This window comes from Chiroxiphia lanceolata, chromosome 1 (assembly GCF_009829145.1).
Source record: "Chiroxiphia lanceolata isolate bChiLan1 chromosome 1, bChiLan1.pri, whole genome shotgun sequence".
Classification (NCBI taxonomy): Eukaryota; Metazoa; Chordata; class Aves; order Passeriformes; family Pipridae; genus Chiroxiphia; species Chiroxiphia lanceolata.
In genome coordinates this window covers 91,139,412-91,163,557 of record NC_045637.1, presented here as the reverse complement: position 1 = coordinate 91,163,557, position 24,146 = coordinate 91,139,412, and the positions used below count along the sequence as shown (strand labels likewise).

At 38.9% G+C, this 24,146-nt stretch overlaps 1 protein-coding gene across 5 annotated transcripts in view; it reads right to left on the bottom strand.

Annotated features, from left to right (window-relative positions):
* Positions 1-620: 620 nt before the first annotated feature.
* Positions 621-24,146, bottom strand: part of NUP153 (nucleoporin 153) — a 45,224-nt gene continuing 21,698 nt past the window's right edge. For 2 of the 5 annotated variants that reach the window (XM_032678567.1, XM_032678603.1), the window contains exons 6-22: positions 23,242-23,358; positions 23,074-23,118; positions 22,923-22,976; positions 18,533-18,679; positions 17,737-17,789; positions 15,106-15,244; positions 13,370-13,507; positions 12,901-12,993; positions 12,583-12,673; positions 12,178-12,297; positions 9,976-10,590; positions 7,872-8,066; positions 6,600-7,442; positions 5,653-6,012; positions 3,709-3,981; positions 2,248-2,407; positions 621-1,787 (exon numbers count right to left, since the gene is read on the bottom strand). In XM_032678567.1, coding sequence (XP_032534458.1) covers positions 1,703-1,787; positions 2,248-2,407; positions 3,709-3,981; positions 5,653-6,012; positions 6,600-7,442; positions 7,872-8,066; positions 9,976-10,590; positions 12,178-12,297; positions 12,583-12,673; positions 12,901-12,993; positions 13,370-13,507; positions 15,106-15,244; positions 17,737-17,789; positions 18,533-18,679; positions 22,923-22,976; positions 23,074-23,118; positions 23,242-23,358 — 3,528 coding nt within the window. In that variant the 3' untranslated portion in view covers positions 621-1,702. The remainder of the gene's footprint in view (positions 1,788-2,247; positions 2,408-3,708; positions 3,982-5,652; positions 6,013-6,599; positions 7,443-7,871; positions 8,067-9,975; positions 10,591-12,177; positions 12,298-12,582; positions 12,674-12,900; positions 12,994-13,369; positions 13,508-15,105; positions 15,245-17,736; positions 17,790-18,532; positions 18,680-22,922; positions 22,977-23,073; positions 23,119-23,241; positions 23,359-24,146) is intronic. The other 3 variants (XM_032678584.1, XM_032678576.1, XM_032678592.1) reach the window with 3 other exon arrangements.

Below are 24,146 nucleotides of genomic sequence, written 5' to 3'. Positions count from 1 at the left end.
CTCACTTTGTACCCTCGGCACCTGCAGCTGTACAAGGGGTGAGCCGTGTTCTGGTGAAGGGCAGCAGTGCCAGCAAAGGCCTCAGCCCTGCCTCTGAAGACATTTACAGCACAGACAGTTATGCAGATCTCTTCTCTTCTAGCTCAAGGAAGAAACTATCTCAGTCATACACTGAATGCTGTGACTTGGTACAAAGTTCAGCTGTGGGTCCCCAGATGAACAAGCATTTCCTTTGATTTTACTAGAATAATGTTTGTTCTCCAAGAAGTTCCTTTAACTGCTACAGAAGTGGAGACTCCTAATTACTCATTTATAATTGGGGGTACCTTTTCCTCTTCAGTTAGAACACTGGTGAATGTAACATTAACTTTTTTTTTTAATAGCATTATAAAAAAATGAACTGCAGTCAGCTGACACACTGATAAGCTGCTCTAAGCTTCAGTCTACAATAAAACTCTCCTTTGTAACAGGAGACCTTTAACTTATTTAAGATCCTCTAAAACCAGTGACACTGTGAAAAAGCAGAGGTTGAAGAAAGCATGTTACATTGCTCAGGTTGACGTTACCATCTCACACAGTTACAGCTCCAGATGCCTTTATGGAGACTTAAAATTGCCAGATCATATTTCGCAGTTTTTATTGATGGCATTTATCCCATGGTTTAACATGTTAATTATACTGTAATAAACATGGCTTTAATATTAAACTTTTCCTTATTATCCAAAGTCACCACAGTCCATTTCAGTAAATATAAAAATATATACTTAATACTTTGTACAATACTGGTTTTTGGTCCAAACAAAAATGGATCAGAAAAGCCAATAAACTTACTTTAAGAATTCCCAATTTTAAAGATTTTCTAAATGGATTTAGGCAACTTTGAATAATGAGATTTACATAAAATCTGAGACAATACTAAACAAAAATGGCCGTAACACACAAAATTAAAATTTCAATTTCACAGATTTGTTATGCCAAAAAAGTACATAGAGAAACAAAATTGTATTTACACATGTTTCATAATAAAATAACAAGGCGAGACAGGTGATAAAGGGCTGTAAGAATGAAAATATAGAAATAGCATATAATTATTAAATGAAGAACTACAGATCTAACAAGTCCTTAGCATGGATCATCCTTAAATCAGTCTTCCTCTATCAGAAAATTTTAGTGCACGATACACCCAAACTCACTCACTTCACACATACACCAGCACAAACTCAGCATAGAAATCATTCGTTATCAACATTCTCTACTCTATACAGCATCCCTCGCTGATATAATTACAATTTCGAGGCGTCAGTAAACGCGAATGAGCGCACGTAGTGGTGCGGATGAAGAGGTATTGTACAAGCCATTCACTGTGCAGGCTCTACTCAGGGCTACAGCCAGACCATGCCGAGTCAGTGAAAGAAGTAACTTGAGACTTTTGCTTGAGAACAGCCTTGTTGCCAACTTTACTTGCTACCGAAAAACGTAACAGGGAGAGGGAAGGGAAGGACAGGAAAGCTAGGTTTTATATTCCTTTAGGCAGATCTGACTTCCGATAAGCCAGCGTGAGGTACAATCCCAATAACTGAACAATTCAGGGTAGCAGCTGAACAATTCAGGGTAGCAGCTGAACAATTCAGTCAGGGTAGAAGCTGAACAATTCAGAGTAGTAGCTGCTTCCAATGTTTTTGATGTTTTACCAATCAGGCGTTTACTTTCTACGTCTAACTGCATGCTTTATCTTCCGACCAGGAACTGAAGGTCCAGAGGCAGAGAAAACATTTTTCCCATTAGTCCTATCAAAAGAAATTAGTAGTTCAGAATTTAGGACAGTGTAGCTGAAAATTCAGTAGCAGCACTGAGAAGATATTCCAGAACAACTGTTTCATAGTCTTGTCTCACTAGTTACCAGCTGGCAACAAACGGCAAATGATGAACAGGAGGAAGAGAGTTCCAGAAACCAAAACCAATTAAATCTCTCTTATTCAGAAGGTAGCATAATGGCTGGATACGGATTTTACCTTTCAAGAACAAGACAATCTCACATGTGTTGATGTGTGATATTCCTGACAGCTAGGCTCCTTTAAAGATACCGTTGCTTAGTTAGCCAGTCAGGCTAATACAAGGAAGGGTGCCAAATTTAGTTTCAAACTCCAAGGTTCATCTGAACACCTCAAGATTTAACAGCAGTAGAGGCTGAACACTGTCCACTGATATTACCCGAAGCTCAAGTGAAATTCTGATACGGTCTCTTACCCCAATGTAAATGCTGCAGGCTGGCTGAACGAAAATCCTGAAGTGCCAGAAGGCTGTGCAGGAGCTGCTGGTGCAGAAGGATTTGCACTAAAAGTGAATACTCCTGGGCTATTTGGAAAGCTGAAATTAGCAGTATTACCTCCAAACTGGAATACAGAACCTGGGAAGATGGGGTGGAAGCAGAAGCAAGTAAGAAAGTTGAAATTTGAGTTCATCCTTTCCAGCAAAATCCTCACATTCTTCCCCACTATCTTTATAAAAAATTTTTTTACAGGTTGCTCAAGATGACAAAGTTGTGGGAGTGGCACCTGAAGTGCCAGATCACTACAGGAACAGTATGTATGGAATGAATCCATTCACTTTAACAGAGATTGAGGAATTCTTATAGTAATACTGCTGGCACACTGATAATGAATTGTTCTCTAACTTGTGTGCCATCATAAAGTTTATACCTGTGCAAACTGAAGTTTATTAATAAAGTCTTAAACTGTATCCTGGAATCACGTAGATTTATATTCAAGTAAACTTTCTTGTGTTCCTGCAGTTGATCTGGGGACTCCCATTCCTTTAATGTGCTAACACAGCACTTCACCTTTAAAAACCCCAAACATTCCTACCATCAAAGTAACTGATAAGCAACACAGACAATCCAGGGAGAATTTTACCTTTGAAATGCTACCTAATTTATGAAAGGCTGACTTGAGTAATGTGGTGTGTCAACTAATCTACTGATCAGTACAAAAATATCAGTTACTTAAAATGGAGGCTATTTTGTAAAACTTCTGAGAGGAAAAAAAGGAGGCTTTTCCCTTTAAGTACTTGATGTGATATCAAATACAGACGTTCTGGCTGTGTTTTTCTTTTTGAATTGTTACTAGTGTGGAACAGGTCCTTCTTACACTTAAATACCTTCCCATGGTATTTTATACTTCATTAGTAAAAAGATCTTATAATATGTCTTAACCCATAAATTCTTAAAGAAACCAAAACAATTCTGACCATATTTTAAACAACGAAGCCTATTAAAGTCAGATAACTAAGAACTACTCTAACAAATCCAAAAATAACAATTTTGCAGTGCTTCTGCCCTTCTGTTTTGCACAAACTTACCAGTGATTACTCCATGGCTTTCAACACTTCCTTTCAATCACTAGGTTTCTCAAGAAAATAAAGCCCAGAATTTGTGGTAGGGTTGCAACCTCCTATCTGCTAAGTCTCTTGTGGAGAAGGCTTACTGTGAAGCTGGATACCTATGGCACATCACGTCTCCACAGTCAGGACTGAGACACAAATCACACCCCTATACCCATTATTTTTATGGAGGACAATTCCTACATTTGAATATGAGCGTAATGCCAAAGTCTTCTTTCTGCGTATAATTTAAGGTGCGCTTCATGAAAAAGAAAATAAAATGTATCATCTTTGAGACCAAAAGGGAAGAGGAGGATGGTGGGCACTCACCAGCACTGGGGGTACCAGAACCAAAACCTGGCTGTTGGGTTGCCTGCTGTCCGAACACAGAGGGCTGAGTACTGCTCGTCACTGAGCCGAAGGCAGAAGGAGCAGGCTGAGTGCCAGCTGAAAACAACGTTGACGACAGCGATCCAAAGCTTGGAGCGCTTGGCTGGCTGGACCCTTGGCTCGGGCCAAATGCTGGTGGCTGACTGGTGCCAAATGGTGGGCCAGCAGCAGGCGCTGGGGGCCCAGAGCCAAACAGAAACAAAGACGACGACCCTTGGGGAACAGAAGAAGGATGTCAGTCAGTACATGCCATTTCCCTCCCACTCTCAAGAATGAATCTAGAAACAAAGGTTCTAAAACCCCAAGTCTGGTAGCTCAATCCTCATTTTAATCTCAAACTAATTGTGTGGATATATAAAGCAAATAGTACATCAGCCACAACAGGAATTGCACCTTTTAAGTAATATGAGAAATGTTATGTTTATCAGAATCAGACAAAATTAAATCTCAAACACACTGGTTGCCTCTTTATGTTCTACAAATGAATTCCCACAAATGGTATGATTTAATCTGTATTTACTAAGAGCTGTTTCTACCACACACAGAGAATATTCACTCAAACTGTATTTTTCCAACATGCAAAATACAGCTCCTGATTTATTAGAACAAGAACATGCATCTCTCTTCTTGTCAGCAACTGCATCTCTCCCCTGTCCAAGTGTTTACCATTATCAGCTTCCGGAGGTCAAATGATGCTTGCAGTGATGATCTCTGTACTCAAAAATTTGGTTGACCAGAGTAACTTCTCTACCTATCATCAACAACCAGCCCAACTGTTCAGCTGCTTCAGTTCTGCATGGCCAGCAGAAATAATGGAACAAAAATGAAACTCAACTGAACAGTGACTCTGAATGTATGTGGTGGATGTGCTATGCAAAAAGGACATTTTATCAGCACTGTTAGTGCAATCTTAGCAGCTCTCAAGCAACAGGAAATACCCTCTGTTGCACCATAACTTGGAATGGCTTTATTTCCAAGATGAACAGATACACAATAAAATAAAGGCTTCTGTGTTTGTGAAGATGTTTGAAATATGGTGTCACCTACTAACGAAATGACACTAAAAGTTACTGATTTGTTAGCAGGTTAAATCAATCTGTTGGGTGTTATAATTTTGGACTGTTTTCTCTCTGTTTCTGAAACATGAAAAAGTGTGCAAATTAAACTTCTGTGACTGACAAAGTTAAGCCATCAGACCAAACTAGATTAAGTCTTTCCCTCACAGGTTCAATCTTATTTCCAACATACTCTATGGCTCACAGGAATATGGAAAATTTAGTGGATTTTGTCTTGTGTTGTACTGCATCATGCATTTATTCATTTAAATCATGCAGTGGCATAATGAACATAAAACATGAAGAAACTTTGTATTTCTTATTGCTCTCTTCTCTAAGATATTATTGCTAGATAATTAACAATTAATTGCTGGATAATTAACAAACACCGGCCATGATCCTTAGTAAAACCCAACCTTTAAGCAGCAGTGACTGCATTTAGAGGAAATGCATTTACATATACCTGTGAGGGAAGGACTTTGCAAATCTTGACATTATTTACAACAGTTGAGAGTTTTAGATATGGGAGAGAAAAATCAGGGATGCTGATACACTGACTCCTAACTGTAAGCACTGGACTGATAGCAAGACGAAAGAAACTATCATTCATTTTCATGGGGAAAAGCTCCTATACAAACTGTATTTCTCAGACTAGAGAAGAATGAGCCCAAATTTATATTGCTGAATAAAAATACTACTATTTTTCCCTACTTTCATGCATTTGGCCTGCACATTTTCCAAAGTAAAATATTCATGAAACAGGATCTCCTTGGTCCACTACGTAATGGCAAAAATGAGAAAAGCAGAAGAGCACATATTGAAAACGTACCTGTTGAACTCGATGTAGTTGTGGCTCCAAAAGTAAAGCCTGAATTTGCTGCATTGGTGCTGCTCTCTGCTGAACCAAACAGAAATGGAGTAAGAGTCGAGCCAGTGCCGGAAGATGTGGTTGCTGGTTTGTTTTCTTGAGAGAAGCCAAATGACTGAGATGTTGTAGATTCTGCAGGATTGCCAAAAACAGAGCTGGTCACAGTGTTGCTGGGTTGTCCAAACACAAAGGGAGTGGGAACTGGCTGAGGGTTTGAGGAAGAGAGGGTGCTGCCAAACACGCCGCTGCTGTTGGCTGAAGTGGTGGGTACGACTGTGCTGGAGGAACTAGAGCTCAAGAAGCTGAAAGATGCTCCTTGTTCTGAAAGGAAGAAACACAGTTAATAAGTCACACAAATGGAATTTAACAACCAAGAATTTTTCACACAGTGATAATCAATGAAGAACTTTAATCCTCCACTGCAGACTTTCAATAAATCAGAGGAATACAAAACTGTGTAGTATCTATGAAGTGATTTTTGTACCTTTGTAGGAGTAGAGAAACTCCAGTATTCCCTGTAGCACAGCTGCAAGTACATGGAACTAAGATATTCCCTCTCTCCTTCCCTTTTACTATAAAAAAGAACACTAGTACTAGGCCTCTATACTGCACCATGTTATAGATTTTATCACCAGCTGAGTTGCTGTTACTGAGACAATACAACTTCTGTGCTTATACCTTATATAATAAGGTTCCCTAAGGTGTGGCAATTCTTTTGTCTAAACGTAGTGTTAAAACTCATTGAAATCAAAAAAGGAATTGCCACATATTGTCTGTGCATCAACAACCGGAACTAAAGACAGGCTGCAGGTAGTAAATAAATCCCACAGATTCTGTCCAGTACAGCCTCAGAGCTATTATTTGATAGACACGATCAGACAAGTGAAGGCAAAAGATGTTCTGTTTACCGCAAGTACTGGTTTGTGCCCCAAATGCAAAAGGTGGCTTTGTCTGCTCACTTTCCTTTTCCGACGGTTTACCGAAACTAAAATTGAATACAGGTTTTGCTGTGCTGTCCTCTTTGGTATGCTCAGCTGTCCCAGATGAAAAGATAGGTTGTGCCTTTAACTCTTCGTTGTCAGATTTCTTTCCAAATGCTAATGGACCAGCAGAAGTGACAGAGTCCTGTTTCTCTTCTGCCCTTCCCAAAACAAACTGTGAGGCAGGTGCAGACTCCACGCTGCCAAAAGAGAAGCCTCCCTTCGTTGAAACAGTTTCATCCTTTTTCTGATCTGACTTCTTAAATGGCAAAGCAGATGATGCTACCTCCTTTTCTGCCACAGTTCCAAAAGTGAAGCCGCTGACTCCGGTCTTATTCTCATTGGTAGCTATGGAAGAAGTAGAACTTGTGCCAAAACCAAAACCTCCCAAAACTGGTTCCTCTTTCCTTTCCTGTTGCCCCAGGCTCGTTGTTCCGAACTGAAATGTTGAAGGGGCCTGACTGGTTGCAGATGGCAGTCCAAAGGTAAAATTGTTACTTTTACTTTCTTTTTTACTGTCTTCTGACTTAGAGTCTGAGGAAGAAACTCCAAATTTGAAGTTTCCTGAACCAGTAGCAAACTTAAATCCCCCAGTCACAGTGTTGGACGATGCAGATTCAGATGCAATCCCGAACTTAAAGCTACTTTGCTCTCCAAATTTAAAATTTCCTGTGCTACCCAAAGTTTGAGAAGATTCAGAGGACGATGATGGGACACCGAACGTAAATGATGGCGTTGTGGCATTTGTAGACACAGCAGCAGTATCAAAACCTGCAGAAATTAAAAAATATCAAGTTTGCAATATATGATGCACCCACACACACATACAAAAAACAAGTAAGGAAACTCCACACTCCCTCTCTGCACAGATCTTTTCTCAATGGTGCTCTTCTGTCCAGCACCCGGCTTAGAAAAGCACTCTGCTAACTTCTTTGAAAGACCATGGTTTTAGTCTAAACTCCAAATGAACAACATGTAAGGCTCGTAAAGGACAACTATGTCACTGATATAAGCTTTTCTCTGAAAAAACATAACGTTTTTCTGGGGAAAGGGTGTGGAAACGTAGGCACTGTACCTTATTTAAGCAATATTCCTAGATGAAAAAACAGACAATTTTGTCATACCTCAAAGGAAGTATCACTCTACTTAGAAAAATAAATTGCAAATTGCACACCCTTGTTTTTCCTCATGAAGTATTACCTTTGAGCTCTGCTTTGGTGTCTGGCTTTGCATTTTCACAGGCTATGCATTTTGTGGCTTCTGCTTTGTTTTGGACCAAGCAGACCTCACATTCCCAGCTTCCTTCAGGCCTCTTGAATTTGTCTAAATCCAGAAAACCTCCAGAAGAAGCAGAAAAAGCAGAAACACTGCCACTAGTCACAGGCACTGAACTCCCTGAGAAAGAAGCAAAATAGTTAATCATCCTGCTTAAACTATAAACTGAACATGAACTTTTTAAGAAACTCTCCAATGCTCACTAAATTGTAAAGCACACAAGCATAACAGTAAAAAACCATCAAACTACAAGTTAATTTCAAACACATTCTGAGAATGTAAACAATAGAAACATCTGCATTCTTCGTTGTAATTTATAAATGATTTTAAGCACAAATTGAACCAGTGACATTGAAACAGCAACTGCAGTTGGTAAAATACAGCAAGATGGCCTATTTCAGATGTAAATTACAGGTATTGCATCAGAGCTGCTAAAAGAATTTCTGGTGACACAAGTAACTAGTAGTCAAAGTTAGCATCACTCAAGTTAATGATCACTGTCAAGTGATGAAAGGCTGACAATTTACTAGAATGATTCATTAGCAAGTCACAAAGACTGGAAACATTCAAAACTACACAGTGACAAAAGAAAAAAAAAAAAAAGGAACTCAAACCTTCCAAAGCCACAACTCTGTTCACTACAGAAGCTACACTGTCTTCAAGAGCAGCAGAAACAGGTTGCCAAGGCACGGAAGACAATCTTGCCTTCAGATTTTTTGTTTCTGATTTTTATCCCCCTATGAGATGTCACTTGTTGCCGCACCCCAACAGTAAACTTCAGCTCCACAGTGTGAGGAGTGAAGCAGACACCCAGAAGGCATAAAAGCATCACATAATCATCAGCTACAACTTTAAACCTCTGAGGGTGGCATTTAAGAGGCAGAAGATAGTGTCTCAAGTTCAAAACATTAAAGACGGGAATGGGTCTTCTGTTTCACAGCACACCCAGAGAATTTATATTCACGCATCTTACCTGCCTCACTCATCCCCTTGACAGACATAATATAACTGTGCAGTTCTCTGTGCCACGGCAGTCATGGCAAACCCCTCAGTTCCTAAAATTCTTCCTTGCAATGGCCAGAGTCTTGGACAACTGGCCAATAGTGCCAGCTGACCACTCTGAGGCTGGAAGTCCATGAGAACAAGCTCTAAAATGCACTACTCTTAGCTGAAGAAATTCCACTCTTATTGCACAAAAGCACGATCTAGTCCATCCTATATTAATTGCCCCCCCCCCAAGAGGTATTTGCAAGGGTGTTTTTGACATTAAATGATCTTAAGAGCCAATGAAAATTAGTGCTAAAATAATTATCTGTGGTTTAAAAAAAGAATAAATTCACTCAATACAGTTACAATCACATATAATAGGAAAAAACCAGAACTCAACTAAAGAAGGCACCGGCGTCCCCAAAGTCTATAAGGACCCCGACCTCCCCAGACAAGGTCACACATGCTCTGGAAGGCTACCATAGCCTTCACAGGCATAGCTGAACATATGGTTTTGTTCTAGCTTAAGACAACTAGTTAAAAACTACACTGTCTTGGAATCTGGCTTCATACCTCTGCTCAATTACACTCAAATGCTGACTGGAGACATTTTTAGCCATATTGTATAAATACTGTTTCTACTTAGGTTTTGAAAGAGAAAAAAAAAAAAAAGCCCAAGAAATCCAGTAGTTTTTAACTCTACGGAGTTCACATTTTTCCCCAATGAAAGGGAGTCATCTGGTTTTAAGTTAATTGAGGCATCCATTTTAGTCAGCTTTCCTCACCAGCTGTAAAGTAGGGTACATTTGCTTCAATTCAGCTCTGCACTAATACATTTCACAATCAGTTCAACTCATGTGACAGGTTGGAATCTGGGCTGAGACCTCCACAGTGCCTGCAACCATTCCTGCAGAGAGCCACTAATCCATCCTGTCTGGCATACAGCCATGCTGCTGAAAATATTTTTTAGATGCAACATATTTTGTTCTGTATAGAATGCACAGAGACTGAGATTGAAACAACTGAGAAGAAAAGGACAAACCTGCTTTGTCGGACTGACAAGCTACACATTTGGTGTCTTCTGCCTTATTTGATACAAGGCACACTGAACAGTTCCAAGAGCCTTTTGGCTGTTTAAATTTGTCTCCAAATCCCAGAGTGACTGTTGTGCCGGCGCTGCTGGAGGAGGATGTCACTGTCACCGAGTTGTCTTTGACCATTGGCATTGTCAGAGCAGGCATCACTCCTGTTCCAGGCTTTGGTGTCTCACATGCTATACATTTTGTAGCTTCAGGTTTGTTCTGGACCAGACAGGTATCACAATCCCATGTGTTGGGTGCTGGTTTAAACTTGTCTTCAAAGCCCAATGTCCCTGCTGTAGGGACTGTTGTCTTAGAGGAGACACACTGACTTACACTTATCGTCTGTTTCGTACTCTCAACAGTTGACAGTTTAGCAGCTTCACATGTTACACATTTTCCATCTGTGGTTTTGTTCTGCAGACATGGATCATATGTGTCAGACTGCCAAAACGAGGATGCTTGTTTGGAGGTGTCTTTACCTGCAGAAAAACTACTTATTGCAGGCCTTGTATAGACGACTGTGCTTGTAACAGGCTGTGCAGATGAACAGGAGGGTGTTTTCCCAGACATAAAGCCTAAATTAATTAAAAAAATTAAAAAATTAAAAAATTGAAAAAAAAAAAGGAGAGATCTTAGTAATAAAGCAGTACCCTGCATGTAAGTTACTTATAATACTAGACAACATAAATTTAAACAGTCAATGGTCACAACTATACATTCCAACTAACCACAAGAGGAAGTCCCTGGAAATCTTATCTAAAGGGATGAAATTTCATATGCTGCGCTGGGACACAACATAACATTTCTTTAAAGCTTGATTTAACTCTTCATTTCCAAGAAAGTTTTAAATACAAATCTCCTATGTATCTGCCACTACAGTGGTAGATACAAGTGTGAACAAACAATACTGAAAGCTGACTGTCATGGACTAGAAATAATCCAATTTCATTTTAAGACACCATGTCCAATCGAATCAAATTTCTAAAGCTATTTCTGTCGTAGTAAATGACTCACATTTACTTTGACAGCTGTACAGCAGTTGGTACCTGGAGCAGTAATAATTAATAAAAATTAAGACAACCAAACAATTTTTATCTATAATCTTTGTTCAAAATGCACTGGACACAAGCCAACTGCTTATTTAAAGGTGACAACTTTCCAGAAACAAGTACCACCAATATGGAAACACTAATGAAAATGCTACGGCATTACATCTTAAATATCAGCAAAATTACTTGTAAAGGTAAAATGAAGCATTTCTTTTTTTTTTATTATGTTGTTGTTGCTTTGTTCTGTTTTGTTTTTTTTTAATATCAGAAGTGGAATCTTCGAGCAGTGTGGATTCAGAACCCGCCTCTCTTAAACTGATAAAGAAAACTAATGTCACTTCACTGGTAAGTCTTTCCTTAAACACACAGCATAATTTCTCTCATTTAGCTCTTTCCAATATAAAAAGCCACTGCCTTCTTAAGTAGTATATAGATTTGTCATTTCATAATAAAAAGACCTGCTACAAACTCAAGGCTTATGGGAAAAGATCAAATTCAATATAGTCCTTGAAACAAAAACCATCATCGACACACACACGCACTTTACTGAACAGTTGAAAACAACTGCAATTAAAATATTTTTAAGTGGAACAGCCCATTACTAATTAAAATTTACATTTGAATCGATAGTAACTGTTAAAATTTAGGGCCAAAAGATTTGCAGCTTTTGAAACATCTTTAGGAATGACATTACCATTCTTCATTTCTGGAGATGGTGAAGGCGGGAAAGGAATGTTCATAAAGCATTTTACAAACATTTCCTTTCCAATTACATAAATGTCATTTACTTAAAACAAAACATTGATTATTTGACTAATTCTTTTATATTTAATTTTCAATTACAACCTAATACGTAAGGAGAAACAATGCATTTGGTCTGAAGTTGCAGTTTTCCTTTCAGCAATGAAAGCCACTTACAATAGAATCAACCCCTAACAGGTGCAGCCTTTAATGTAATGTTCTCCTGTGTTTGTATTTATAGCTAACATTGCCTTAACTGTGACAAATGAGGGGCTTTTTTTGTTGCTGTTGTCGTGGGCTTTTTAAAAATCAGTGCAATGATACACAAGTATATTTTTTGCAATATATTTTTTAAAGAGTTCATTATCTCACCAGGGCTTTTTAGGATGTCTAACACACTTCCTTGCTTTAAGAACTTAGCAGGTTTGCAGAGGCCATCGTATTCTTCTTCCTCTTCCTTCTTATTGCTGGTGCTGTTTACAGTGGTGCTACCTGTAAAAGTAAAACAAAACCCACCTTTTACAAAGAAATCCACTCAGTATATATTCACATTTGCTAGAAACAAGAATTTCCACGTTTCATTCCTCTTATATAAGAATCTTCAAAATTCTACCTTGTTTACAACAGTTTGTAGTTACAATTTGGTTAAAAGCAGACCTGTCACTGAAAACACCTTTTGCCTGGAATTTGTAACATGCTCAGAAATGACAGATTACCTATTTCATATACATAAAAAGAGAATCAGCACTAGATTTTAAATGCTAAAATTTCTGTTACCTGGACTAAATAAGGATGTCACTGGTGTATCAATGGATCCAGAAAGCTCTGCTGACTTTGCAACAGGAACACTAAATGTAAACTTAATCTGCTATGAAAAAGAGAGATTTTTTAGATTCTAAGTAATTTTAATCAAATTTTGCACAAATAATAACCTGAAATCCAGTCTTCAAACTTGTGGTGGATGCTGGATAACAAATTACAAGTCAGAAATCTATATATTAGTTTTTCCCCTTACCAGGGCCAATTCTGCTTTATTGCTCTGCAGTATTTTACTAAAGCCTTGAGAAAACATTGATCTTTATTTATTTTACTTACAGACATTGGAGGTAGCACTTCCACCTCAGTAGACTTCACAATTGGAGATGAAAATACAAACACAGGACTGCCAACATTACTTGCTGGTTGTACCTGTATTTTCAAAAGAATTAAGGTTTGTATCTAAAAGAAAAACATCCAGGTGAAATAACAGTAGCTACGTGAATTCACTATCTAACAGACATTCTGCAGTGAAGTTGGGAAATCTGATCTTTGATATTTCTAATCCACAGCTCAGAGTTATAAGAAAATGAAGCTTGCAAGTGAGTGTATAAGATGAACAGAAGCCAAATCAAGAACTTTATGCCCCCCTCCCCAGGTCCCAAACAGAACACGACCGTGATTCATTCAATAGGTTATAAACTCATGCTGGTTAGTTTTATGAGCACCATAGAAAAAGTTAACATTCAGCAAAGCAGATGTATACTCATCCTGAAAAAGTGTCCACGATATACAAAGAAAGATTTACCTTGTTCATCGCAGCTTTTGAAACAGTGCTTGGTGATGAGGAGACGGCACTACTGGCAGGGAAACTGAAGTTGAATGTCGGCAGCGATGCAGTACTGATAGGTAGGGGTACTTCGGGTAGTGCTGCTTGCTCCACCTCCTAGGTGTACATTTTAATTGTTGTAAATTTCAATTTTTCTTTAAAAGTTGTCAATTTTAATTTTTCACTTCCTTTAGAAAAGCTGTAGATTTTAATTTTCTCCTTTCACAACACATACTACCTTCCTACCCTATCCCGCCCTTAATTTCTTAACAAAGTTAAATATTACAGAGAGATTTATAGGCAGAGCAAATTTTTAAAAGGAGTCCTAACTTCCCCACATAAATCTGCCACATCATTTTTATTTATGGCAGCCCTGTTTCCATGCAACACTACATTCATCACCTGTCCAGTAAGAAGACTGAAAGTTAGCTCAAAATTGTTACCTGTGCAGAACAGAGAGGAGCACAGATCAGATTTGTTTTCTGTACTCTAGTTAATATAGAGACATAACCATTCTATGATGCCCTTATCTCTTCAAATTAAGAGTACAACTTCATGGCAAGTAAGAAAGTGTTCCTCTTGCAAAATTAGGTAGGACAGCTGCCAAAGTTTCTGAAGTCAATACTGCAGTGAACTTGGAAAAAGATAATGTTTAAAGAAACATGTGTGCTCCTTTGAGTACGAAAAAACTCAAACCAAACCATAGCACAGAATGCCAAAAAAGAAAGCCTGACAAGCAGCACAGAAGATCATACTCTGGTAAATCTAATCTATATCATGTATCAGGATGCAAAATTTAAAACTCAGAAATCAGTGTACCTTAAGAACTTCTGGTCTTATCCTTGTCTTTTAAGCAGTTTGATTACCAAGACTAGATTAGTTAGGGTTTAAATGGGAATAGCCAATCTAATCACAATTTGCACAGTAGTACCAAGATCTACCCAGAAGTGACTAAGCAGAGATGTACATCGTTACTACAGAAGTTTAATGTACCCTACAACTCACATATTTCAGACATTTCATCTTAAGAGTCTATCACAACCTTGATATTGAGACCATTTCTATTATAAAAACATTCTCCAGTATCTACTACTTCTTCATTTTGCATCAGCCAGAAGACTGATTTAAACTTTTTATATTTAAGATCCAGTAGCAGGCAGCTTACATAACAATTCAGTCAGGAAAATAAACTTTGGGATAGTAACAACCATTGTTTCATTAAATGGACTTCTGCCATTAAAACAAGAAAAAAAATGCCTCCACAACAACTTTGACTAAGTGCCAAAAATTGTGAATGATCATTAGCAGGCATGCAGAACACTGTCTTCTGCTTCAGGTTCTTGGCCCCTTACACAACTTAAATATGAAATAACAAAATAAGCAAACTTTCTTTTTTACCTTGGCACTTGTTTCAAACATCATTCCTTTATAAAAACTCTACAAACTTCCACCAAATTTATTCATTCAACTACTAATTAGAAACTTTATAGTATGAAGCATATCCATGATAATACAACTATAGATTTAAAAAACATAAAACCAAAGCTCAGGCACTTAAAACAGATAACTGAACTGGAGCCTGCTCTGAAAGCCACAGCAAAACACCCACAAAACCCAAGTGACATTGTTATAAATTACTATGAGGCAACGACACTGGCATACTCAGCTAATTACTTCAGTAATCTCAGAGATCAGTTAACCTCAGAGACCCTTACCGGCTGTTGTTTTTGTCCAGATTTTGATGTGGAGTATCGTTCTCTTTCCCTCCTCATCTTGCCACAGGCACTATCCATCCTTCCTCCTGAAGACAGCCCATTGGACGCAGGAGTATCGGGTTTGGGGTAGGTCAAACTGCTGGCACAGAACAATACATAGGTTAAGGAAGGGGGACAGAAAGAAAAAAAAAAGGAAAAAAAAGGAAAAAAATCAACTTGTCAACTAATTGTTTCAAGCTATTATAGCCACTATTAATCCTAGAACTGTCCCCTTCTAATTGGAATCAAAAAATTGTCCCGCAATTTGCTAAATGCTGGTAAATAGATGGTGTTCTGAACAGCAAAAGCTGAATAAGAGCAGCAATGACAACGACATACATAAGAAACAGTCACAACATCCATAAAGGAATGATGACTAAGCCAGAAGACCCGAAATAGAGGAACTGATTTAGCTTGTTATTTTCTGATGTTTGCTTTTAATAGTCCAGACATTGGAAATTTTGACTGTCAGTTCTCTGATTCTGTGATGAGCATGTATCTTTGAAGGGTTATAAAAGAATAACTAAAAATATACGGAAAGGGGGGACGGGAAAGAGCGTGTGTGTGTGTGTGTGTGTGTGTGTGTGTGTGTGTGTGTGTGTGTGTGCATGCACACACGAATGCTGCCAACAGCTCTTATGGAATAGAAGAGGCTTAAACTTTTGTTGCCACATAACATGACAAAAGCTTCACAAGCAGCTCTGGCTTTCCTGAGGCCATCAGCAGAAGCAGCAGAGGTGTTTGGGTGCGCCAACATTCCAGAAGTCTTTTCAGACATGAATACAGATCCCTTTTGTAAGGCATACAAAGGCATTTCTCTGTTTATTACAAAAGCCTAGATCCAAAGCAGAAGACCTCCTAATCCAAATGGGAAGGGAAAATAAAAAGAAGAAAACAACCCCCCCAAAAAAACACACACAACACCCCCCCAAAAAATAACAAACCCATGCAACAGCCCAAAATAGAAGTGAACTAGGGAAAAACAATGGTAAAAAGTAGTATGGCATCAAAATGAAGTATCCCTGGAAAAATCACCATATTAAGCTTATCCTGCAGCTAAGCAGTCAGTTATTACAAAAGTACATTTGATGACACTGAAAGACACCAGGTCAAGTTTCCAGCGGACTGAGGAAAACAACTGGTCTAAATCTGTCAGATACTCGCAAACAGTCTGCTTAGCACTGTAACCACTGAGAGGAAGCCAGATCCTTAAGGCCATATGCTCAAACTTTTCTCTAATCCAAACTGACAATCAATTTGAATTTTGAAAAAAAATCTTATGGCAAAATACATCTTTATTCAGACAATTATAGCATGTCTATGATAGCCCATATTCCTCTTTTCTGTTAACACCTGTCAGCTTCTAAGGGGGAAAGACAGTGTTCTGTCTTCAAGCATGTAAGTCCAATCTACAATTCTGACACAGGTTTAAAAACTAAACAGCCTTTGGTAGACTGGACAGAGGTGTACTGAAGTACTGCAGGTTAGCTGCACAAAGGGACTCTGGCCCTTATTAGTGTTGTATCCCTGCTCCAGAACATGACACACAACAAAGTCTGCCTTGTAAAAGAACTAAAAAAATTAGAACCATCTACTCTGAAGTCAAAAGCAGAACACAGTAGTAAACCTTGTGAACTAAATAAAAAGCAGTATCAGTTTTTTAGATCTCCCTTCTACATGGAGAAAGGAATTTTACCAAAGAAAATTTAGAATAATTTGAAAACCCACAATTAAAATCTAATATCTGTTTGCACCTCTGCCAAAACCACCTCTGCAAAGATGGTTCTTGAAAAGTCAAACTACTTGATGATAAAACAAAGGGCTGGCTTTGGGGTTTTTTGCAAGCCAAAGAACGCCCAAGACAACATAAGAATTGTTTGGAAAATGAACATAGAGCCAACATGTTGGCAGATTCCATACTACTGTTCTTTGAAAGGGAGGAATCCTCAAAAAAAGCATATCTTTTGATCTAACAGTGTCTTAATTCAACCATAACCCAAAAGATTAGTTGCCACAAACGGAGAGCTATCAGTATTATCTGGAGGTGAAGTCATTCTAAGACAAGCGAGCAGTGTAATGTAAGATAACCTCCTCAAGAAGAAATACAATTATTAACTCCCCTGGAATTTTGTGTTTCAGACACAAGCTAGCATTCGTTCTCAGATGATTCTAAAGGGCTTCTGCTTTTCATGCAAACTCACAGAGCAGACAAGTGACTTTTGTCATGTAAGAAGCATTAGAAAATAATGTTTCCCCACTTTTTTGCTTAAAAAACTCCCTAAATATTGAATATACTGTAGAACTGTAAGGCACTTCACATTACGAAGAATTTTAAGAAAGAAATTCCTGTAGGACAAAGCTTTCAGACTCCAAGCAATTATTTAATTAGCTGAGACTAACAGCTGTACCCTTGACGAAAATCAAGATGCACAAATGGTTAAACTCTCTCATAATACAATTTTTTCACTTTTTCTATTCCCTTTTACTGAGAACTGTTACTGCCCTTTCAAAAGAAGGCAAGCATGCAGACTGCAGTGACAAAGGAGAGGGTGTTCTTCTTTCAAGTGTTTTAAATTAATAGATTTGTCATACCTTTCAGATGGTTTTACAGGCTTTTCTGCAGAAAAACTCTCCTGTGTCATGTCCTGCAAAATAGGTTTGATTTATTTCAAGATTTATCTAAATATATTTATAAACAAAACACAAAGAGAAGACGACCAAATGCAGATGGTTTGGGTTTTGATTTGTTTGTTTTAACACCACTGAATATACCTGATCTGCTTAAGCTTGTTCCCTAACTACTATGCCTATCCACTTAATTTCCAGCCCATGTATTTAATACCTGGTCACTTTTACATCCAGGTTGATACTGGAACCATGGGTGGCTTTTTTTTCTGAAAGAGATACCAATATTGTTTTAAGGAAAGTTTATTGGGGACTTTATTTGCACCAAAGTGATCAGAATATGTAATTAAGAAAGTAATCAGAATGGGTAATTGTCAGAAATCTCACTTGGAGCCCACAGCTCACCAGAAAGACCTTGTACACAACATCAGCATGTTCAATCAGTGACAGCTTTGTGTACAGGAGCATATGAAAAGGAAAAGTTTGGCTTTTGTGTTTTAATATTCTTTCACTGAGAACAGCCTGGCCCAATAGCACATCATCACATTCCGAAAAGAAGCACCAGCCACACAGTGTGCCAAATATACAATTATGTTCATAAAACCTCTAAGTATCTCCTTCACAGTGGTTCCCACTGTCTTAATGCTTACCTCAGACGTACTATCAGTAGTCTGTCAAGAAAGAGCAGAATAACTTAGTAAAATAACTGGTTAGAGACAAGCTTGTAAAAAGCAGGCAAACAAGGACCAGAAAATTTACTTACTTGATGCTCTCTATCTCCCCTTTGGTGAATTTTTCTGGAATTGGTAGCTGGTTTCAGAGATGGTTTGAAATATGTGATCCGACCCCCTGACAGGGAGAGTGGTTTTGGTGTCACAAGTTTCTGGACAGGCGGATGCTGTGAATCCATCTTTGAAAGGAAAGGAGCAGTCAATTTATCCTTGCACCCACCCAAATTACCACAGCATTTACTGATGAAAAAAGTTACAGAACCATAAACCTCCCATCAGCCTCAGCACCCAGTGAAAACTATTTGGAAGTGTTGAAAACATTTAGCTTGCAGAATGAAATCACCAGAATATCAGTTATAAAAACCAAAAAGCTACAGAAGTAGTTGGAGTCTGGCTGAACCCTATGTCAAAATTTGGCAAAATAAATCACATTACTATTAGTAAAATAACTTGTTTGTATAATATGCTCTCATCCTTTCCTCTCCTCTGCTCTTGTTGTTTTTTTGGTTGTTTTTTTTTTTTTTTTTACTGGCTAAATCCATTATTTTAACATGCAAAATGTAAAGCAGTGTTAAACCAGATTCTGGGTTTCATTTTTTCTACATTTTCCTCCTTTGAAGTGAACACTGTGAAAAAAAAAAAGTTGTAAAATAACTTAAAATAGTCTTATTCATTAATACATGTTCCAATAACATGTATATTAATGACTTGCATTTGATGCTGTTAAAAGTACTGGCCTGACTTTCCTTGTCAAAGCATTTTCACAGACAAAAGCTGATTTTTGACAGAAAGCACTGTACCTTCTACAAAACCGGCTTAACTGAATTGAGAAAGAAGAAAGACCCCAAAAGGCTACACTATTTACCAAATCATCTGCAGTCTTGATGATCAGGATAATCAGATTTACGATACATGCTATTATTTAAATTAATATCAACAGAAAACTGTGTTTACAATGCAAATTTAATTTCACAGTATCTCACAACTCTTGCTAATGAAATTCATGTTGCTCTATGTATCAAGTTACTTCATTCTAAAAATTATTAAACTAATTTCAAAATCTTGAGTAAAATGTACTTTATTTAAGTTCACAAAACCATTCTGAGTGAAGAATGGTCCACTGTTGGTATTAAATATAAAGTAAATAGAATTGGAATAGAGTATTTTCAGCTGGAAAGGACAAACAAAAATCATCTGACTGGTCAATGAACTGCCTGACCACTTCAGGGCTGATCAGAAGTTAAAGCATGCTGTTAAGAGCACAGTCCAAAAGCTTCTTTAACACTGACAGGTTGGGGGCATCTCTAGGAAGCCTGTTCCAGTGTTTGACCACACTCTCAGTAAAGAATTGCTTCCTAGTGTCTAGTCTAAACCTCACCCTGAACTGATGCAGCTTTCAACCATGTGTCCTGTCACTGGATCCTGTGGAGATCAGCACCTCCTTCTCCACTTCTCCTCCTCAGGAAGCTGTAGAGAGCCATTGAGGTCACCCCCAGCCTCCTTCTCTATAAACTAGACAAGCCCAAAGTCCTCAGCTGCTCCTCCCAGGACAGGCTTTCCAGCCCTGTCACCAGCTTTGTTGCCCTCCTCTGGACACATTCAAGGACCTTCACATCCTTCTTGAATTGTAGGTCCAGAACTGCACACAGTGCTCAGGGTGAGGCTGCACTAACGCTGAACACAGTGGGATAATCCCCTCTCCTGACCACTGGTTGTGCCATGTTCAATGTACCCCAGGACGTGGTTTGCCCCCTGGGCTGCCCAGGGACACGCTGCTCACACTAAGTTGCTGCTGACCAGCACCCCCAGATCCCCTTGTGCAGGACTGCTCTCCAGCCGCTCCTCCCTCAGTTTATACTTGTGCCCACATTACTCTGTCCTTGGAGCAGCATCCCACCTGCCCCATCCAACCTGATCTTGAATGTTTCCAGGAATGGGGCATCCAACACCTCTCTGGACAACCTGTTCAAGGGCTCTACCATCCTCATCTCCTTATACCTAGTCTAAATCAACTCTCTTTTAAGTGATAAAACAATTACCCCTTGTTCTATTGCAACAGGCCCTGCCAAAAGGTCTGTCCCCATCTTTCTTCTAAGCCCACTTTAAATACCGAAAGGTGATACACTTATTGTGGTAATGTCTCCATGAAGCCTTCTGCAGGGTGAACAACCCCAACTCTCTCAGTCTTTCCTCACAGGAGAGGTGCTCCATCCCTCTGGCCATTTTTATAGCCCCCCAGTGGACCTGCTTCAACGGGTCCCTGTATTGAGGCCCCCAGAGATGGATGCAGCACTCCAGGTGGGATCTCACCAGAGCAGAGATCAAGGGAGAGAATCACCTCCCTTGACCTGCTGGCCATGCTGCTTTTGATGCAGCCCAGAACACAATTGGCTTTCTGGGCTGTGAATGCACATCGCCTCTCAATTCACCCCCAGGCCTGTACTGATGGGGCAACTGGGGGTTGCCCCCACCCAGGTGCAGAACCATGTGACATTCCCTTCTTTTAGAGCTTGTCCTCGTCCTTCTGGATGGCATCTCATCCCTCAGGTGTGTCAACAGCACCACTCAGCTTGGCGTCACCAGCAAACTTGCTGGGGGTGCACTCAATCCCACTATGTCATTGATGAAGATCTGGCATTTGGACTTGCTAAATTTCATCTGACTGATCACTGTCCAATGCTCCGATCTACCTAGATCCTCCTGCATAGCCTCCTCTCCCTAAAGAAAGTCAATAGCACTTCCCTGTTCCATTTCATCAGCAAACCTGATAATGGGGCATTCAACTACTCCCTCCAGATCACTGACAGATATACTGAACCACACTGGCCCTAGAACTGAGCCCTGAGGAACAGAGCTGGTGACCAGTCACCAGCCAGATGTAAACCCATTCACAGCAATCCTTTGCATCCTGCTGTTCAGCCAGTTCTTCACCCACACATCCCACATTTGGACAACTTGTCCAGAAGGATACTGTGAGAGACAGTATCATAAGCCTTAAAAAGTTCAAAATCTACATCCACCGCCTTCCCTTCACATGCCAGGCAGGTGATGTTGTTGTAGAAGGATATCAAATTAGTTAGACAAGTATGTACAACAACAACAAAAAAGTCACCCAGTTACATGTTCAATACACTAAGAGTTATTCTGTCTGGTGCAGATCCTCAAAATAAGAAAAACACCATAATAAAAGAATACCTGCAAAAGTTTTGCCTGAGTGTTCAAGTGCCATGTCAACCACTTGTTTGCTTTAGCAGGAAAACACACAACCCTCTCCTTGGTGCACACAATCCTCTCCTCCCTTCTCATCAAGGGCTACTACCCTTTCCCTGCCAAACTATGAATTCTAGCATTATGAATAGACAATTTCCCTATTTTTACCCAGCGGCAGCTGTGCGCAACATTCGCTTTCTGACTGATGTCAGGGGCTATGCTGCAAATCCAGCAGATCTTTCTTAATGCCCTGTCACAGGTGTGGTTCTGCATTTTAACTGAGAATCTGTACCGGCTTTGTTTTCAATTATTTGGATAATATTTTTGGTAAAGAAATTATATGCTCTACTTTTCAATGCTCTTGCAACTTAGCACATGGCCAAAGAAACTACAGGAACTCTGAGATGTTTATACATTCTGAAGTGACCACATAATTAATTATACTCCTAATTAAGCTATTAGCAGAGAAACTTCTTGAGACATTCTATCCACTTTCTCATTACAACAACAGACAAAAGGTTTGCACGGAAGAAAAACTACACTTTTGTTCCTTTGGTTGCCTGATCTTAAAGTGACCTTTTGCAGGTTTTACAATTAACAGACTTGATACGTCAACTTTTTTTTTTTAACAAAACCAAGGAAATAATGATTTACCACAGCATTATCACCAACTCAGTGCTACCTCCAAATAGGAATTTAGCAACATAAATTTACAGAAGCGACAACATTTAACAATTTTCCTTCTCGTTCCTCTAAGCAGTTATAAAAAACATAAGTATTATTTTTTTCTCAAAATGAACATGGAAATCTGTACAAGGTCTGATTCAATCAATATTTTTCTACTTCTGATCATTTCTGCAATAAAAAGCTTTTGTAAACAGGAATATTAACATGGAACTTAACCCCGAGTTGCCCCCAAATAAAACTACTTTGTGTGTTCTAGAGAAGGTGTTCTTGACTGACATATCAATACACCACCACAAAATGTAACAGAATTTTCAACCTGAGTAATCTTCACAGTCCTTCATCTGGTGTGGGTAGAAAAGACATTTTTAGCTATTACCACACAGGCAAGACCGCTATAATTCACACAATGCTAATATTAACTTCAATTCATGTGTACGCTTCTCATTGAGATTTGTGACATTTCTTCTGATAGCTATAATGTACAGAAAGTTATCTATCTCAGCTTAAGATGTAACTGGTTCTTACCTGGTTTTGCCTGGATTGGAAGCTAGTCATATTCAGCACACTCCTGTCCACAGGCTATGGGGGGAAAAAAAGGCCTAAATATTAGTGAACGTTTTTTCCCCATAAGAGGGTTCCATCTAACAAAAACACGGGGGTTTTGCGATCAACTTACAGAAGACAATGGACTAGAAACAGAAGATGGAATCCTTTTAGCATCCTGTTGAGAAAGCAGTGCAGTAAATTAAACAATGACACGAGCACAATCTTCATCCTATACTTGCACATGTTTACTATGTTTTTCAAGCACATGAAATAAAACATGAAAAGGAGGGCCATTTACCGCCAAAGGGCTTGACATCTTCTCCAATGTCTGCAAGATGCGCCGCGCTGTGGAACTTGTCACACCGTAGGATTGCACGTTTGCCTGTTTAGCTTTCATTTGTCTTTTTAACGGTGGCTGAAAAATTAGCATTGCCAATGTTATGATGTTGGGTTTTGAGTTAAACATACGTGTACTTTATGCCCTATGGATACAATGATGGCATAACCAATACTTATAATGACAGAGAAAAATGCACTCGCAGAGCATTCAAGCCACGAAGAAGAAAATATACACTACTGACTTTACAGAGGTTTAAGTGGGGCAGGATAAAGCAACAAAAGAAATACTTAAATTTAAAAGGTCATAAAATGGAAGATGTTAGGCCTGTAGAGTCTCTGAAACAGTGATTAGGAAAACAGAACTGAAGCAAGCTTGTGCTGCAGAAAGTACTTTCAGTGACAAAATAGATCTCAGGGTTTCATGATGGTTTAAGTGTGCCATCCTAAAACCACTGCATACAATCATCATCAGAAATTTTATTTCTCTCGTTTCCTCCCCTCCCCCAAGATTACAGTTGACTGAAGATCTTTTTACTCTACTTAAACAGATAAAGATCTGATTTGAACTGTAACAGGTCTCAGCACGATACATTGAAAAAAACAAATGTTTTATTCGTACCACATGACTTTGAACATAAGTTAAAAAAACTTCAGTGTTACCCGTTTTTTTTCCTTAAAATTACGTTAAGCCTCTCATGTAACCACATCACAGTTACCACACTGCTGTGTGAAGACAGGAAGCAGATCACAGCATATAAAAAACACAAGTGAGACTTGCTCTACTCTACAGCATGCAGCAACAAGCAAACTAGTCTCTCCCTTAAAAGCCTGGTATTTGCTTCCTCTTTTCAATACAATCCACAT